This window comes from Ipomoea nil, unplaced genomic scaffold, assembly GCF_001879475.1.
Source record: "Ipomoea nil cultivar Tokyo-kokei standard unplaced genomic scaffold, Asagao_1.1 scaffold2951, whole genome shotgun sequence".
Taxonomy (NCBI): Eukaryota; Viridiplantae; Streptophyta; class Magnoliopsida; order Solanales; family Convolvulaceae; genus Ipomoea; species Ipomoea nil.
Genome location: NW_017619379.1, coordinates 386,570 through 406,486, shown reverse-complemented (window position 1 = coordinate 406,486; position 19,917 = coordinate 386,570). Strand labels below are relative to the sequence as shown.

The 19,917-nt window shown below is 40.1% G+C and overlaps 1 protein-coding gene across 2 annotated transcripts in view; it reads left to right on the top strand.

The window, feature by feature from the left end:
* Window positions 1-12,896: 12,896 nt before the first annotated feature.
* The window catches only part of LOC109162588 (putative late blight resistance protein homolog R1A-4), a 121,948-nt gene continuing 114,927 nt past the window's right edge, over window positions 12,897-19,917 (top strand). For both annotated transcript variants that reach the window (XR_002051115.1, XM_019311265.1), the window contains exon 1: window positions 12,897-13,253. Coding sequence is in view for 1 of the 2 variants with exons in the window: in XM_019311265.1 (XP_019166810.1) it covers window positions 13,082-13,253 (172 nt within the window). In the remaining variant the exon portion in view is untranslated. The remainder of the gene's footprint in view (window positions 13,254-19,917) is intronic.

The window sequence follows — 19,917 nt, the reverse complement described above, 5'->3', positions numbered from 1 at the left end:
TCAAGAGCATCACACAATTATCAAGAACGACACATAATCATCAAGAACTCCATATAATTATCAAGAACACCATAGTTATCAAGAATCTCCCAATATCAAGATCATCAAGATCCCCCATGGGATCATCACATCAATTACCAATAATAGTCATCATAACTCGCCAATATACAATAATATGGGGAAACCCTAAGGGGGAATTATAACTATCAAAATAGGTTTTGTTGAGACATGGGTTACCTCTTAGCCTTAATTAATTCCTTGGCTATGAAGGATCTTTCTTTAAGCTTCCTTGCTTTCTTGATTTCTCCTAAGGGGATTCTTGGAGCTCTTTTGGGGTGGTGGGGCGTTATTTTTGTGGGAAGTTCTAGGTGCCTCCTAAGTCCCCTATTTATATATTTAGGAGTCCTAATTAGGAACTAATATTATAGGCTCGCTAATTCTATTCCTTTTGGAACTAAGGATTGGGTTTAGGGGTTGGGTTTATATATGAGGGCCCATGGACTATGGTGGGCCTTTTTCCCTAATTAATCATTATGATTTATTCTTTCTCTTGGGCTATTGCTTAATTAATTAAATGGTTTTAGGGGCCGTAACACGGGGTGTTACACTCTCCCCCCTTACAAGGGGCTTCGTCCCCGAAGCCCGGTCTTATAGTCCATCCTTTCACCCCTAGACACCTCGTAGCTCGGCCTCCTGATTAGGGTTGCGGTCTTACGTTTGTCTTGGCTTGGGGTAGGCTGAACTTTTGATGGTGTTGTGATAGAGAATTTTTCGGTTGTACCTCGGTTTCCTGCGCTGGAACTGGATGCACCGCGAGTGCCCAAGGTGGCCTCGATCGCTGCTACCCTTTGATCGAGTGCGCGTGTGGTGCGAATCAAGGATGAGAACCCTTCTTCCATGATTTAATTCTGCCGGTCGAGCTGAGCGAGTATGCGTTCGTTGACCGAACCCTCGTTTTGTCCCCTCGGGTTCCCTCCTAGCTGTGGGTGCACTGACGGGTTAGGCCCGTCTTCCTCCTCTTGTCCCTCATTTCCCTCCGTACCTCCGCAATCTTGCATGGCTCGCTTGAGCTTTTTGTTGGCGATGTCCAATCGATCAACCAATTCCCTACGTTCCTCCTCGGGTTTTTGGCAAATTTCTTCGAGGGTGAGATAGTGTCCTCCCTCGGTGTAGTAGATGTCGTTGCGACGGAGGTTTTGGGCATTGAAAACCATGCCGTTGGCGGTTTTGACCTCGGTGTGGCTTAGGTCTACCCCCTTTTTCTCCATGATCCAACTTAGGATCATCCCGTAGGGTAGGCTAAGCCGGTTGTTTGTCTTGCAGAACTCTATGTGCTTTAGCATGAGTGCCGGCAGGTTGAACTTGATTTTATGTTTTAGGAGATACGCAAAGGTGCACTCCAAGCTCCCCACATCCTTGCTCTTGTTATTGGTGGGCAAGAGGCTTTCGGTTACAATCATAACCAATATCTTTTGCTCCGCCGATAGCCACTTTCGATTTGGTCGAGTGGCCGAGGTGAACCCGTCCTCTTTCCCGAGTAAGTACCCAAGATAGTCCTTGTATCCCGTAGTTTGGGTATCGATCCACCCCTTTCGGTCATAGTCAGACACACCCGTGGTGGTCAATTTCAAGAGCTTGGCCAACCGGCCTTCGGAAAGCACAATTTCCTTGCCACGGACCTTGGTGGTAATTTCTACTTTGTCACCCCGTTTGGTGGCCACAAGGTGTTGGTAGAATTCTTTCACCAATTCGGGGTATGTGTCCCCTTTGATGGCGAGGTAAGTATCTAAAAGCGCTTGGTGTTTGAGCATGTCAACCAATTCCGGAGAGAATTGGTCAGGTTCAAGTGCTTTACCTCCGATTACGGTGTAATCGGCGTTGCTCCACTCCGGGGTGCGGATTCCGAGGGGCTTTTTCGGCATCTTGAATTTTTTTCTTTTGGCGGTGAGGAATTCCGGTAGAAATTCCGGCAGCTTTCCGGCGGGTCTCCGGCGAAGTTTCCGGCGGCCTCTTTTCCGGTGGTGGTTCGAGTCGCTACAAGGTGGCGATGGTGGGGCGGAGCTCGGCAATTTTTCGGCGGGGCGGTGGAGGCCTACGGTCGCGTGGGCGTTGGTGGCAGCGGGCGAAGCTTGGGTGGATGGCGGGCGGCGTCGCTCGGGTAGGGAGGCAGCGGGTCGCCGCTGGGTGCTCTCCGGGCGGTGGGCGAGGTCGGCTGGGACGGCGGCGCGGCGGTGTGGCGCTTAGCGGTGGCGTTCGGCCGGCGACGGTGGTGCGTGGTCGTCGGTTCTGCTGGGGTGGGGCGGCGAGGTGTGTGAGGTGGGGAAGGGAAAGAGTGGGGAAGAAAAAGGGGAGGAAGAAGAAGAAGGGTTTTTGATTTGGGGGTTTTGTGGGTTTTAGGGACTTGGAGGGATTTAACAAGGGGTTATCCCCTTAAAGTTTCAAGAAACACTCATGGCTTAGTGGTTGGGACTTGGACTTGTAAATGTGAGGTCTAGAGTTCAATTCCTAATGGTGACATTAGGCATTTCTTGGTGGTGTGGTCCTCCTTTGTCTTTTTCCTTATTTTGTCCTTTAGTGGGGGAAGGGTTGGGTTGATGATATAACTTGTGCTTTATCTTCGTAGTGGAAATTGAAGTTTGACCAAAAATCCTTATTCATAATACTTTCGAAGTAGCTAAGCTAAGTAGACATAATGTTTTCGAAGTATTTAAGCTAAATAGGTGGTCCATACGATACAAGGGGTGTGATGGTTTATCCTAGACAGAATTCGTTTTCTGAGTTTTCCTCGGTGGGATCCATATGGTCCTCGTCTTCCGGGATTGGGTTTTCCCCTTCTAGGTCTTCTTCGTTTCCGAGTTTGGCTTGCGTGTGACTCATAACGAATACTTTTCCGGGAGCGCCGTAACCCCCTTGGTGACTGGTGCCCCCGTGTTGACCCACGGTGGCGGGGCGTGGTCTTTGGGGTCGAGTGCACTGGAAGGCCCTGTGCCCCTCCTCTCCGCAGTTGAAGCATCGCCAGGGGTTACCCGCGCAATCCTTGCCTCTGTGGCTTTTGCTACACCTCGGGCAAGGGAAGCTTCTTGGATTAGCTTCATTGTTTCCCAGGGGTGGCCTTGGGTTGGTCGGGTTGTTCGGCCTCGTGCCGGTGTTGTTCCTCGTTCTTTTCACTGGCGGTGCCCCACTTCCGGTGTTTCTTCTTCGTATTTGTTCCTGAACCCCGCGTTGGAGTAGTTGGATTCGATAGAGGTTCGCGGCACTGGAATAAGCCTCGTTGAGGGTCCGGGGTCTTCTTACCACTAGCGCTTTCCGAGCTTCGAAGTTGAGGCCTGACACGAACCTCTCTATCTTGGTTACCTCGGTGGGGACTAGCTCTGGTGCGAAGCGCGCCAGTTCGAGGAATCGTCTATGGTATTCTATGACGGTGGCCGTTCCTTGTTTTAGATGAAGGAACTCTTCGTACATGGATGCTTTTACGTGGGTTGGATAGAACCTCTCTCGTAGTCGTGTCTTGAGGTTCTCCCAATTGAACCCCGGTTCTTGTTGATAGGTGGGTCCCTCGTGGATCCACCAGAGATCGGCCTCGTGCCCGAAGTAGAACGAGGCTATCTCTACGCGGCGTTCCTCTGGGCATTCCACTACTCCAAAAATCTTATCAAGCGTCCGGATCCATTCTTCTAGGACCGCGGGATCCTCTTCTCCCGAAAACGTGGGTGGTCGGTGATTTGAGACTTGTCGGGCGACGTCCGAGTTTGCGTTTGATGGAGGCGGTGGGGGCCTATTGTTGCGAAGGGCCGCGTCACTTAGTGCCTGTGCGACTTGTGTTAGTTGCTGCAGGGTTTGGGTCAAGGGGTCGTCAGTGGCGGGCTCTGGAGTTCTGGATTGCCTTCTGTTTGGCGCCATGCTATCGTCTTTCTGGTCAGTGTTTATAAGAATGTTAAGTTAGAGTCTGATGCACTTCTTGTGAAGTGATGAGTGGGGAAGGGTAACGTGTAGAGAAGTTATGTGTAGGTTTCACAATCTCACCGCGCGTCCTAAGATTCCTGAGTCCTATGTTCCTAGGTACCTAGAGTTCAAGCCTAACGTCCTAAAGTCCGGTCTTAAGAGTCTTTTCCTAGGGTCAAACTTAGGCTCTGATACCAACTGTAACACCCCAGATTTTCAAGACATTTTAAGCTTATATAATAAAGGTAATATCTCATTACATCCCAAAGTATATCATAAGTGTACGGGGTGCTATGCCACACCTGGGCTAGAGAACCCAGGTGCACAGGCTGTCTAACTAATATCCATTGAAACACAATGCATAATATGGCACGCAGGCCGAAAGGGAAACTACTCTACTTCTACGCTCCAGTTCTAGCGCGCTCCAGTGCTCTAGTCCTATGTGCCTGAAAGCCAAATATATCTGTTCAGCGAGAGATGCTGGTAACCCACTCCAACGCGTTGAAATACAATACATATAGAGATATATATAGATATACGAAAACCATTTTGAGCATGAAGATATACCCTACGAACACTAGTTTTAAAACCAGGAATGACTCGACAGATAAGGCCAGACACAAGCACAGTTATAACGAGCATATGCAGTTCACAACAGATAAGGCAGATAAGGCGAAGCATAAACAATGATCATAACCCAACATGAACAATCCCCAATATAAATCCCATAGTCACATCCCCCAAGCACTCGTAATCACAACTCGTCCATGTCACAACACATAACACACTTTGTTGGCGCCACAGGACCAATCGCATGCCCATACATGAGGGTCAGCGCATATAGCTCTGACACGGCCCCGCAGCACCCTGCCCCGTATCGCAACACGGAGGGGTCGATCGCAACCGACCGATGAACCGCAGCTCATCATAGTGTTTGATCGCAACCAAACAGTGAACCGCAGCCCAAGAGAATGTCATCTGACCGCAGCCAGGAAAAAGGACGAACCGCAGCTCGTATAGAAACGTTTGATCGCAACCAAACGGTGGACCGCAGCCCAAGAGTATCAATCTGACCGCAGCCAGCTTCTGAACCGCAGCTCAGGATAACCAATCCGATCGCAACCGAATTGGGGTAACACACACATAAGACATAGCAAGCACATGCAACCCACATTACACATTAGGAAGGGGGAGAAAACGTATAACAAAACCAATGCGTGATCCATCACTTACTAAGAATAGTCCTAAGGGGTTCATACTTCTTCCACCTAGGTCAACGGGATACCAATTCAACTAGCATGCAATATAATAGACTCATAAACCTACGAACGGTACCCGAAACATCAAACTAGACATAGGCACGATAAACGGAGTCCGTTGGGACACCACGGGGAACGGGGAACATCAAACGGGGAAGCCGGGATCCCGGGTGGGATGAATTTCCAGCGGGTAGCCGGCCTGTGGCCCCCACCCGCCGGCTGCCCGCCGGAGAATACTGTTCCGGGCAGCGGGTCGCCGGCGGGCAGCTGCCCGCCCGCCGGCCACCCGCTGCCGGGCGGTGATTCACGGCCGTGGGTAGGTGGCGGGTCCCCTACCCCCCACTGACTCTTTTCACACACTTTACGCCTCGGGAACCGTTGTGGAACCCGAAACCATGCTTAGACACTTTACAACGCAATTAACGACAACACGTAGACAATTAACGAATCAAATACAAGAAACGAACGGCACATAACCTATCATGCTTTTCTAAATATAATCAAAACCCAAACATGCGATTTCCCCACCCGATAATCCAAGAATAAGATCATACGATACAACCTAGGGTTCTAATCACTTTTATATCGACAAGAATACGGTTCGTCTTCTAATTGCAAGATTCGGTAAGAATAACACATAAACATCAAGAGCATCACACAATTATCAAGAACGACACATAATCATCAAGAACTCCATATAATTATCAAGAACACCATAGTTATCAAGAATCTCCCAATATTAAGATCATCAAGATCCCCCATGGGATCATCACATCAATTACCAATAATAGTCATCATAACTCACCAATATACAATAATATGGGGAAACCCTAAGGGGGAATTATAACTATGAAAATCGGTTTTGTTGAGACATGGGTTACCTCTTAGCCTTAATTAATTCCTTGGCTATGAAGGATCTTTCTTTAAGCTTCCTTGCTTTCTTGATTTCTCCTAAGGAGATTCTTGGAGCTCTTTTGGGGTGGTGGGGCGTTATTTTTGTGGGAAGTTCTAGGTGCCTCCTAAGTCCCCTATTTATATATTTAGGTGTCCTAATTAGGAACTAATATTATAGGCTCGCTAATTCTATTCCTTTTGGAACTAAGGATTGGGTTTAGGGGTTGGGTTTATATATGAGGGCCCATGGACTATGGTGGGCCTTTTTCCCTAATTAATCATTATGATTTATTCTTTCTCTTGGGCTATTGATTAATTAATTAAATGGTTTTAGGGGCCGTAACACGGGGTGTTACATACACTACCATATACCAAAACATCCCTTCGGAGATTTTCAACCCCAAACTCAAATTCAAGTCCAAAACATGCCAAATCTCACCAAATACAACAAAATGACTTGAATCAAAGAAATAGCCAAGCAATGGCATACAAGAACCCTAAACACAAGCTCTAGATATGCATTTTCACAAGACAATGCATAAACACTCACATTTCATAGCAAAATCACATGTAGAATCCAAGAATCATCAAATAGGTAAGGAAAATAGATTTTGTAGAGCATGGGTTACCTCTTGAAGACTCAACTTTCACTTTAAACACTTCACAAAGCTCTCAACAAGGTTCCCTTTCCACACCAACTTCAAGAACACACCAAAACAACATAAAGATTTCACCTTAATCGAATTTGGATTACGGGGTGTCACAGCCGGAGCCGCGCCGGAAAGACATCACTGGGAAAAACACCACCTTGAGGAATCTCGCAATGCCGAAGAAGCTCGTTGGGATCCGAACCCCGGAATGGAACGACGCTGACTACACGGTGATCGGAGGTAAAGCCCTCGAACCCGACCAATTCTCTCCGGAATTGGTCGATATGCTTAACTTCCAAGGGCTTTTGGATACCTATCTCACAATCAAAGGAGATACGTACCCCGAGTTGGTGAAAGAATTCTATCATCACTTGGTAGCCGTCAAACGGGGTGTTAAGTTGGAAATCACCACCAAGGTCCGGGGCAAAGAAATAGTGCTCTCCGAAGGCCGCTTGGCCAAACTCCTGAAACTGACCACCACGGGTGTGTCAGACTACGACCGGAAGGCATGGATCAGTACCCAAGGCACGGGGTACAAGGATTACCTCGGGTACTTACTAAGAAAGGAAGATGGCTTCACCTCGGCCACCCGGCCAAACAGGAAATGGCTAACCGCCGAACAAAAGTTGCTAGTCATGATGGTAACTGACAGCTTGTTGCCCACAAACAACAAGAGCAAAGACATGGGGAGCTTAGAGTGCACATTTGCCTACTTTCTGAAACACAAAGTCAAGTTCAATCTACCCGCCCTTATGCTAAAACACATGGAATTCTGCAAGTCTAGCAACCGGCTTAGTCTACCCTATGGAATGATCCTCAGTTGGATCATGGGAAAGAAAGGGGTGGACCTAAGCCACACGGAAGTCAAACCCGTAAGCGGGATGATTTTCAATGCCCAGAACCTCCGCCGCAACGACATCTACCATATCGGAGGGGGACAATACATCACCCTCGAGGAGATTTGTCTAAAGCCCACGAAAGAACGACGAGAGTTGGTCAATCAGTTGGACATCTCCAACAAGAAACTAAGACGGGCAATGCAAGAATGTGGGGAACAAGAAGAACAAGAGGAACATGAGGAAGATAGCGAGACTAACCCACCTGCACCCGCGCAAGAGAGAGGGAATCCGAAAGGCCAAAATGAAGGATCCGTCAATGAGCGCATCCTCGCACAACTCACCCGGCAAAACCAAATCATGGATGAAGGGTTCTCGTCCCTAATCCACGCAACACACGCATTAGATCGAAGAGTGGAAGCAATCGAGGCCATGTTGGGCACACGCGGAGCACCCAGTGTAACACCCCCGATTTCCATACCAAATTAAACCTTAAACATGCAGATAATTCTAACCATAAAAGCATACACAGCGGAAGACTTAAGCACGAAATAGATGGAAAACATAGAGTGTTATGCCACGCTCACACAACGGTGAACGCACAGGCGTAAACATCTGCAACATAATCTATCAATCCCAAAAGTAAAGTCAACAACATAAGTCTAGAGTCTAAACAAAGGCACGCAGGCCCAAACCATCATAAGGAAAAGGGGATCTACTCTAACAGCCTCTAGACCGCGCTCTCATCTATTCAGCACCTGAAAGAAACACAGATATATATGGGATGACGCCCAGTCAGCGAATGATGCTGGTAACCCACCAATACATGTGAAATATCATATGTAGATAGTTTATATACAAAATCATTTGCGAAACGGGATATAGTATATATATATTTCAAAACCAAGATAGAGATCAACACAAGACTCTTTGCACTCACAATAAAGATAAGGGAACACATCCCAAGACAGTAAGAAGTACATCGACACACAAGAACGGCTCAAGGCATAATCTACCATCACACAGTAGATTAACACCCGACATGCATAACACAAGAGAATAAGGACACAACCATTGGCAACACATGCCTTTGTGACAACACATGTCACAAATAGAGAAATACACAACAACGGCTACACAAGCCTTCGTGACATCACCCATCACGAATTGAGATGCCTTCCTTATGCCCGGTTCCAACCTTATGGCTACCCCCAACCTTATGTCTAGTTCCAACCTTTACCTCCAGGACCCCTGTACAACCAAGTCCAACCTTTTCCCTCCGAGGACTGTCGTCCCCATCCGCCAACGACCGCCAACAAATCCACTAATAATTATCTGTTATTAATAATTTACTGGAAATAAAAAAAAAAAGTATATTAATAATTATCTAATTAATATGTATTAAAAAATAATTATTGCCTGGTAATAAAAATGACATGAAAATTAAGTCAATTGAAAAATGAAATGATAATTAATACTTGATTAAAATGGATTAGGATATATTACTGGAAATAAAGAAATATGTTATTAATAAATAACTAATTAATCTATCTACATATAATTAAAAGAAAAATCCTCCTAGCCAAATTCCCCCGCCCCCAAAACTTAGGGGCATTTCTGTAATATCTATGTATATATAATTAGTCTATATATAATTCATAAATATTCCGTATTTGACTAATTAGTTATGGTAATTAATTAATTAGTTTATAAAATTTATTCCGTGTGAAGTTTAGTTGACTAAAATTTAATTAATTATAAAAATTATATATTCATATCCGTGTATGTATAAGTAGTCTATATATATTTCATAAATATTCTGTATGTGACTAATTAGTTATGGTAATTAATTAATTAGTTTATAAAATTTATTCCGTGTGAAGTTTAGTTGACTAAAATTTAATTAATTATAAAATTTATATATTCATGTACTCCTTTTTAGTAAGCAAATGTTTAATAGAAATTAATTAAATATATAAATAAATGTAGTTTACGCTCTTATTATCATATACTTAAATATTTTATATTTTTTTTGCTCAAATAATTAATAATTAATATTTTTTAAATTTTTTTATTATTTAAATTTTGAATTATTTAACATTTTGACTAGGAGTTGACGGAGAATGGAGAATTCCCGTCCCCGCCTAATTCTCCGCTAGGACGGGGATGAGGAATATTTCCAATTTCCCGCCGGGGACGGGGACGAGATGGTGATGGGAACGGGGTCGCAGTGACGGGGACGGGGAGTATACTCCTCGCCCCGTTGTCATCCCAGAATATGTACTTAAATTGGAAAATGGTTACCAAATTATAAGAATAAGTAACCATTATAATTGTGAGAATAATGGAAACAAATTCTGCGTAATAAATGAGAAAATTCTTTTGAAATTTTGCGTAATTTTATAAGAAAATAATAATTTATTAATTATTATTTACATCAATCTATACTATTAATAAAATACAAATTATCCTCTTTAAATTTTCCGCCCAAACTAATAAAAAAATATTAATTAATTCGTAAAAAAATTTAATAAAGCTTAATTGGTAACAAAATTTTATATGAAAATTAACTAATATATAATGAATTGTTACCCCAAATTAAAGTCAATATGTACTTAAAAATGAAAAATAGTTAACAAATTTTGTGAACAATTAAACCATTATAATTGTGAGAATAATTAAAACAAATTCTGCGTAATAAATGAAAAAATTTCTTGAAAATATTGTACTACCATCATCATTCACAGGCGGAGCTAGGTATATGATTCAAAACAATCAAGATGAAATGACAATATGCAGGCACATCGATTATCCTCATCTGTTCATAACATTCACATGCAACCCGAAGTGGACTGAGATTGAGAGGTATGTTGCACAACGTGGGCTTAAAGCAGAGGATAGACCCGATATTGTTTGTCGTGTGTTTAAGATGAAACTTGATGCTATGATTGAAGATATCAAGACAGAAAAGCTGTTTGGCGACATATGTGGAGGTATTTGGTTATCATACATACTTTAATGTGCCCTAATTAAATTTAAATTTCATGTATAAAATTACTTTTTTAAAAATTTTAATTTTCTGCACAGTTATCTACACAATTGAATTTTAAAAAAAAAAAAAAGATGTCTCCCTCACGCGCACATATTGTTATTTGCCAAAAGAATGAATCGGGCACATTCCACACTGGAAGTTGATGCCTTGATTTTTGCTGAGATTCCAGACCAAGATGCGGACAATAAGTACAATGACGTAGTTAGCGAATTTATGTTGCAAGGACCGTGTGGACACTCCGGAAGAATTCGTCATGCATGGTAAATGGTAAATGTTCAAAGTATTTCCCCAAAAAATATGTTAGTCAGACGATTCTGGATAAAGATGGTTACCTAATTTACAGAAGGCGTGACAATGGACACACAAAATAATATTGAAGTGTGGACCTGATCCAATTACAACTATAGTTGAAAGCATCTTCCCAACCGCGAAGTATGGAATGCTAGAAGAGTCGCACCTAGAAGGACGAGCGATCCTCTCACCGACTTTAGATGTTGTTGATCAAATTAATCAGTATATGTGTGACATGAACACTGCAGAAGGTCAGACGTATTTAAACGGTGACTCTTTGTGTAAGGTAGAATCAGATAGATGGTGATAATCTCTCACAAGTACACACTCTTGAATTTTTAAATAGATTGAGATTGTCTGGACTTCCTAATCATTCATTGACAATAAAGGTTGGTGCACTTGTTATGTTACTGCGAAACATAGACCACTCTCTTGGTCTTTGCAACGGTACGCGCCTCATCGTTACAAGATTGGCGGATCATATTGTCGAAGCAAGAATAGTTAATGGAACGCAGCAAGGAAACAAAGTTCTTATACCACAAATGTCTCTCACCCCTTCTAATACGAGATTGTCATTCAAGTTCCAGCGTAAACAATTCCCGTTGATGCTAGCATATGCAATGACTATCAACAAAAGTCAGGGTTAAACACTAACTCACGTTGGCTTATTGTTGAAAAAATCAGTCTTTAATCACTGTCAATTGTACGTGACTTTTTCCCGAGTCACTCATCCTAATGGCCTTAAGGTTTTAGCTCTAGACGAGGATGGACAAACTTCTGTGAGTACTACTAATGTCGTCTACAAAGAGATTTTCAACAATGTCTAATTCAAAACAGTTATATTATGTATACTTCTTGCACAAATATAACAAAATTGTTACATATCTACATATTACGTATATATTCCGTTACAAAAATTTCTATAGCTAAATTACTACACATAAAGATAAAGAGACCAATTAATTCAATTCCGAAACATTCATACAAACCTTCAACGCTAAAATTTGCACTATCGAATATGAACCAAATTATAATTCATATATTATAACGAATACATTCCGTGCATCGTACGGGTGCAAATACTAGTTGAAGAGGAATAAAAAAATAAAGAGGAAGCGCACCCAAGCAACATTCAAAAACAGGTCTTGAGGGTTAGCATATTACTGTTCACCTGCATAATTTCAAATTCTCCAAATGGAGAAGTCAGACATTGGCAATTTATATCCTACACCATGGCGCGCGTTGCACTGTGCGCCCAGATGCAAAACGACGTCGTTTTAATTAATTTTTTTTTTTTGAAATTTCCCGCCCCAGTGAATGGCAGTAATTTTTTCTTTAAAAAAAACTCGTTGTTCAAAAATGTACATAATGTTATACTAGAATACACATAATTGTATACATGAATGTACATAATTATATAACAAAATATACACTCTTTTTAAAAGATAATACACATAATCTAACATAATACATAATAAACATAAACTTTTAACATAATACACATCAACTCTTAACATAATACACACAAATTTTCTGATTCGGATGTACATAATTGTATAAAAAGAATGTACATAATTGTATAAAAAATGTACATAACTGTATGAACAAATACACATAATTGTGTGAACAAATACACATAATCGCAGCAACTTCCTACCGCGCCTCCCAAAACGACGTCGTTTTGGGAGGCACGCGGCGCATAGTGCTATGCGTGCCGTGGTGTAGGGTATAACGATTGTCAGACATTGGTTTCTCCAAAACTCTATAGAAACGGAAGAATGGAGATGGAAAATACATTTAGAAAAAGAAATTTAGTAAACAACTTCTCTAATTTTTATTTTTGACACTTCTCAATTTTTTCATTTTCCAAAAAAATTATCCATTTTGAAAAACGAGCTATAAACGTTGACTATAAAATCAGACCTTTTTTCTAAATTCAGAATTAGAACCAATGGGTTTCAAACTAGAACCATTCATACGGTTTCAATTTCAGTTCAATTACTACAGTTGCGAATTCAGATCGAATCGATCGGTTCGACTTTGATCATCCTTGCCAACAATTAGCTCTTCTCAGAGACTCAGACTGCAATACCAGAACTTAAGACTACACTTGTACATAATCTTACTAGCAAATTGAAGATTGGAATTGAGAGATAGATGGCTTGTGTTGCTTTATCTTCTCTCATTGGAAGCATTGAGATTGAGTTTCTACAACCCACCCCAAGGGTGAGTGTGTCTCCTCATGATCAACTACCAATCATTTCATTACTTGCAAATCTGTATTCTTTGCAAGCCCTTCTCCAGAAGGAATCCAGTGGTGAAGGTGATGGTGATGCAATCAGAGTTAGGGATTTGGAAATCCAAATCAGAGACTTTGCACTCAAATCTGAAGATCACATCCAAATACAACTCAGCAACATCCTTCTCGCTCAACACACAGGGATATGCCCTAAAAACAAAATGAAGATCTCGGGACAGCCCAGTGATTTAATGCGTTTTAGGGCAACACACGAACTGCATCAAATTTTGCGAGGAGCAGCAAAAAATTCAACAGCGTTGTTGAAGATTATAACCACAGGAAAAGCGTTGTGTGGGAGTGAGAGAGAGATGGCTAGTGCTGCTTTAACTATTCTCATCACAAAATTTAAGTATTACATTTTTCAACACTTCCCAACGATGTATCTTCGTGATGAAGCAGCAATGAAATCTTCCTTGTGGAAGCTTGATTCTCTGCAATCCTTTTTATTGCGGAGGAAATCCAATTGTGGTGCTGCAATAAAAATCAGAGACTTCGCACTCAAAGCCGAAAATGACATCGAAATACAGCTAAGCAACTTTCTTCTATCCGAAGACACTGAGCACGAAGAAGAAGCTTCCCAGGAACTCCGTCAAACCTTGCAAGAAGTTGTAGAAATTGCAGCAGAGATTATCGACAAAGAAGAACAGCAGCTATTAGCAGAGTATTTGAAGATAGTCAGAGGTAGCAGAAGCAATGAAGTTGATGATGAGGCAAATGAAACTCAACCATTAAAACATGCCGATGCTGATGCTTCCAAGTCTGCCAATGTTGTTGAGTCTGATGGTGATGGATCCTCCTCCTCGCATGGCTTTCTAAAGCCTGAGGGCAGAATGGTTGGCCGTCAACATGATTGTACAGTGATAAAGGACCAACTCTTGTCTTCCCGTTTTGGAGTAAAGATAATCTCAGTTGTTGGCATGGTGGGTATTGGAAAGACTACTGTAGCAAGAAATGTGTATGAAGATCCATCAGTTGCATCCCATTTCGATGTAAGAGCTTGGGTTACTATACCTCAACACTACAACAAGAGCAGAATGCTAAGTGACCTTCTTCAGTCAATTATGGCAGCGGAGCCAAATGTAATTAAAAAGAGAGGCACTTCAGATGAACTAGGTATAGAAATGCAAGTACGCAAACGCTTTCTTGGTAGGAGGTATTTACTTGTTTTGGACAACACTTTGGGCCATCATCAAGCTTGGAATGACATCAGAGAGTGTGTTTCTAATGACATAGGTGGAAGTTGCATATTACAAACCACTAGCAGGTTCAACCGACGTTGCAGCTGGAATGAATATATCCATAAGATGACTTTGCTAGATCCAAAAGAAAGTTGGGAACTATTTTGTAGTGTCCTTTCTATTGAAGAGCACTTGGCCCCTAAAATTGAAAAAATTAGGAACCATGTTGTGGAGAAATGTGATGGATTACCCCAGTTAATTGTTGAAGTTGCCAAGCGTTTATCTAAATGCAACAATATAGAAGAGGGATGGAAGAAGATTGAAAAGGAATTAGAGTCATTGGGAATTCTAGATCGCAATACACTCTTTTTCAGTTACTATCCATTGCCACATCATTTAAAAATTTGCTTTCTATATTTTGGAGTCTTCCCAAAACGTAATAGAATTCTAGTTACAATGCTTATAAGGCTGTGGATCGCTGAGGGATTTGTGATGAAGCCATTGGAACATAGGGAGTTAGAGGATCAAGCTTATGAGTATTTACTTGAGCTTATTGATAGAAGCCTTATCTTAATTGAAAATCAAAGTTTTGATGGAAAAATCAAGACGTGTAGAATGCATAGTGCTTTGCATAGTTTCTGTGTAGTAGAAGCTCAAAAAGAAGGTATTTTTTGTGCATTAAATACTAAGCAACATTCAGGATTGTCATTGGATGCATTTGCAAATTCTTGTCGTTGGCTAAGTTTATATTCTCACAGTTTTGACTATTATGTTCTCTTTTCTACAAATATCCCTCGCTCCATTTTCATCTTTCTTGAAAATCCTGAAAACTTTGTTCGCCTCAAGCTGCTAAGAGTTTTGGCTTTTGATACTTCTATATCACTTCAAAGAGTGCCTGTGCAATTAGGGGATTTAGTTTTTCTAAGATACCTATCCATAACACAATGGTTCGAGGATTTGGATGATGTAGTATCAAATAATCCAAATTTAGAGACACTTGTTGTTTCCGGTAATGGAGCACCAACTGTCCATTTGCCATCTAGTATTTGGAAGCCACCACACTTAAGGCATCTCGAACTTGGCAATTCATATATGGTAGATCCTCCAAGTGCAGATAAAAAGAATTTACAAACATTATCTTGGGTGGTGAGGCCCCTTCATTGCATTAAAAAGACGTATAGCAGGTTCCCTAACATAAAAAATCTGAAAATTTTCTTGAAGGATGACATAGAGCCCTATCACATTGGAGGAACTTGCAGCAATCCTATTATATTGGATGATTTTGACTATTTGGAAGGGCTTGAGAAGCTTAGCATTTCGGTTTCTATTGGTTGCAATGCAGCCCTTCCAAAACAGTGTATGTATCCTACAGGATTGAAGAAGTTGAAGTTGAGTGGGACTAATATTTCTGAGAGGGATTTAAATGTAATTGCCATGTTACCCAAACTTATGGTGCTCAAGTTGGAAAATGCCTTCCATGGAACAATATGGAATGTAGTAGCTCCAGGAGGATTTCGTCAATTAATATTCTTGCTCCTTGAAGCTAAAGAACTCAAGCAGTGGGTAGTTAGCTTCGGGTGTAACTTTTGGAGGCTCAAACACTTAGTCTTAAGATCTTGTAATTGTTTGAAACAGATGCCAAAGGATTTTAAAGGTTACAACTTGCAGTCAATTGAGTTGGAGGGGTGTCACTCTTCCCTTGTCGCTTCTGCCAAGCATTTACAACAGAAGAGTAGATTAAAAAATCTTAAGGTTAGAAGCTAAAGCCTAAAGCGTGTTTCATTCTTAATTTTTATTTCTTTTCTATTCAATGCTGATTTTTTTTTATTTATTTTTTATTTTTTACAAAATCAGTTATTATTTTATTTTTCTAATCTCATTTTGTTTTCTGCCTTATTTTTCACAGATCAAAATTCTGGACCCTAAATTTGATGAATACTGAATATACATACAGAAATGCCCATGTAAGATGAGTTGGGCAGCCTCATAGTATAATCTGTTAGAATATGGTATGTCATATGTGTTAGGTTACAAGTGCTGATTTTTTAATTGTGTTATTTTTGCATTTTCTAGTATTGCATCCCACTTTATTTTATTTTATCCAAGTATTGCTTAACCTGGTTTTATAAACAATAAATAGCTCGTTTAGTTGCTTTCTTTGGTTAAAAGTTAATGATTCCTCATGAATGCAATAAACTTACTACGACATCATTATGATTACTACTGCAGAGTACCCAGAAGTTGGTAATAGATGGTACTGAAACATGGGCTCAAGAGCTTTCTGTCAAAAAGACACTGGTTGACTTTTTATCACCAAATATTGTGAAAGAGATGTATGCTGATGTTTTGTCTTTTTGAAGATTTTGTGTTGGTGGCTGGGGCAAGCTGCCAAGAAGGTAAATTCATATTTCGTATGGTGCCTATATGTGATGATTAATACACTACTTTACATCTCTGTATCTGTTTCTTTTCTGTTTTGCATTTAATCCCAAGTACAAATTTTAATATGCTTTTGCAGATTGGCATATGCTAATTGAATACGTTTTTGAAAATTTTTGAAGCTATGAAGCTGTTAGTCTCAAGTATTGAAGATCTACAGGTAAGGGGAATTGCTTGGTTATGTTCCGTCTAAACTTGACTGATTAATATTGATTTGCAAGGCTGTTTATAATTCTAAAAACTTCTTCATGATATTGATTACATCCATTTCATGTATTTTGTAAGGTATTGAATGGAAGATTTTACAGTGATCTTGGTTTCTAAGAGAGGGCTTTCAAATCCTGTAGTTAGTCTTTGTGTGATTTTTTCCTTTTTCTACCATTTTCTTTTAAGCTACTGAATGCTCTATACTAGAGATGCATCATGTTCTTGAAATTGCTTGCAGAACCTGCAAAAATCGTATTCTTTAAAGAGGTTGCAGAATAAGCATGAAATTATTTGAAGCTAAATTGATAAGGATTACTCTTTCTGTTAGGAAAAAATCACCTAGAATAAATGAATGAATCATTCAATTTGCCAACAACTGAGAGAATGAAATAAAAAATGGAGAAGCTGTATTTCTCTAGAATCACAATATGAAATTATCTCGCAAAACTTGCACCTCTACAGTTGCTAACAACTCTGCAATTTGTTTGTTGCATTCTTTTCAGTGTTAACAGGGTAGTGAGGAGAGTTTGAAAAGGTTTATCAGTGACTTGGAGAATGCCTTCTGTGGAGAAGTACAGGAAGTAGCTAAACGAGAATTATGTAGACTAAGATTCTTGCTTCTTAAAGCTAATAAACTCAAGTATTGCACAGGCTGGCGGTGGTGATTTCCCATGTCTTGAGTGTTTAGTCTAGAGATGTTTATTGTTTGGATAATTAAAGTTCCCTTTGTGTTTAACAAAAAGTTTGAACTTGTGGTCAATTAAGTTGCACGGTGTGGCCCTTCCGTCGTTGCTTTTGCTAAGCAGATTTGAGATTGACAAGTTGAAATGGGGAACTGCATTTTTGAGGTTTGAAGGTACAGAACATGATCCATTCTTGATTACTTAGCTTGATTCTTTTCTGTTCCTTATGGATGCTAACTTTGTTTACAAACTAGTCATTATTTCTTTTTGGAATAAGGGTCAAATAGGCCATCGAACTGCACACGTAATGCAATTAGGCCACTGAACCTAAAAAACCAACAATTGGGTCCCTAAACTAACCAATTTCAAACAATTCTTTCAATTTGTAGGTTTCCCACAGGTCAACAGGTCATCCTCCCAAATTAATTATTTTTAAAAAAAATAAAGTTTAAAAATTAATTATTTAAATTAAAAAAAAAAAAAAAAAAAAAAAAAAAACAGAATTCTGCCGGAGACGAACTGTTTCTTCGTCTCTGGCCGTGGAGACGAAGAAACTGTTGGATTCTGTTTTTTTTTTTTTTTTTTATAATAATTAATAATTAATTTATAGACTTTATTTTTTAAAATAATTAATTTGGGAGGATGACCTGTTAGAAACCTTCAAATTGGAAGAATTGTTTGGAATTGGTTAGTATAGGGACCCAATTGTTAATTTTTTTGGGTTCAGTGGCCTAATTGCATTATTGTTTGCAGTTCGATGGCTTATTTGACCTTTATTCCTTTCTTTTTTCTTTTTGATCTGATCTCATTTTGTTTTCTCTATTTTGTACTATTTTTTTGTAGATCAAAATCCCTAAATATGACGAATCACAAATAGATGAGTCTATACTAGCTAGAGAATTCATCTGGCTCACAGTGAATTAACTATTATTTTAAAATGGTATGTTCGAGGCTGCATTTGTCTTTGTATCTGCATGCCAAATGAAATGAAATGGTGTTTTGCTACTTTATTCAGATAATTGAAGGTTAGAAATGAAATTGTTCCTCATGATGTCATCGGCTTATCTTCAATTCAGAACCTAGGTTTCAGCATAAAATTCCAAGTGCTATCATTGATCACAAGTTGTATTCTTTGACAGACAAGTAGTTTCTCATTTACAGGCCATTAAAGATGGCTTAGAAGTTAGAGCCCAATTTCACTTGTGGCTCATGCAGTAATCCCATTGTTTTGGATAATCTTGACTATTTGGAAGGGCTTGTGATGTAGGACAAGGGAAACGATGCCAACAAGTGACAAAGAAAGAAAAAAAACTCTCAAGAACCAAATTAACTCAGAAGTTTTCAAATTGTATTCAAAACTAAAGTTCTTGGATACAAAATCTGTTTAAATAGAAAACTAAGGAAATTGATGGGTTGGAAATATTAAAAACATGCCTGGGAACTATAAAAGAAACATAATATTTAAAGCTAATTCAAATTTTCCATAAAAAGTAGCCACCAAACTCCATGTCTCTTAGACTTCATGAATGTGACCACTGTTCTATTATTTCCTCAATTCCTGTTACACATCGGCTTGAGAAGCTAAGGATTTTAGTTTCTATTGACTGCAGTGTAACTCTACAAATCGGTCTATGTTTCCTTTCCTACTATAGAACTATAGAAGTTGAGTGGGCTTAATCTCTCTGCGAGGCATTTAACGATAATTGGCATGTTGCATCAGCTTAAGAAGTGAGCTTAATCTCTCTAGTTTTAGTTACTGTTGTCTCTGATTCAAGAAGGGCTGCATCCATTACGAACAAGAATGTTTGAGGTTAGAGGCTACATCATGCTTGATGCTTCATTCTTATTTTTTTTTTTCTTTTACATTCTTTAGAAAAGTTGTTACTATTTCTTTTTCTGATCCGATTTCATTCTCTCCATTTCCCAGGGATCAAAATTGACGGGTCTGAATTTGAGGAATCACCTTATCTAGATAAAGAAAAGGACTTGGTCGAGATCACAGATTCATAGTTAACAACCATTAGAAAAGGGTATGCACATAGATACTGAATAACACCTTCAATTTTGATCAGATACTAAATGACAAGGTATATGTTGCTAGAGTTGCATTCTAATAACTTCATTCACTAACATTCAATTCAAAACATGGATTTCTTGTTTGGTTCTTTTCTTTCCTTGTTCAATTAC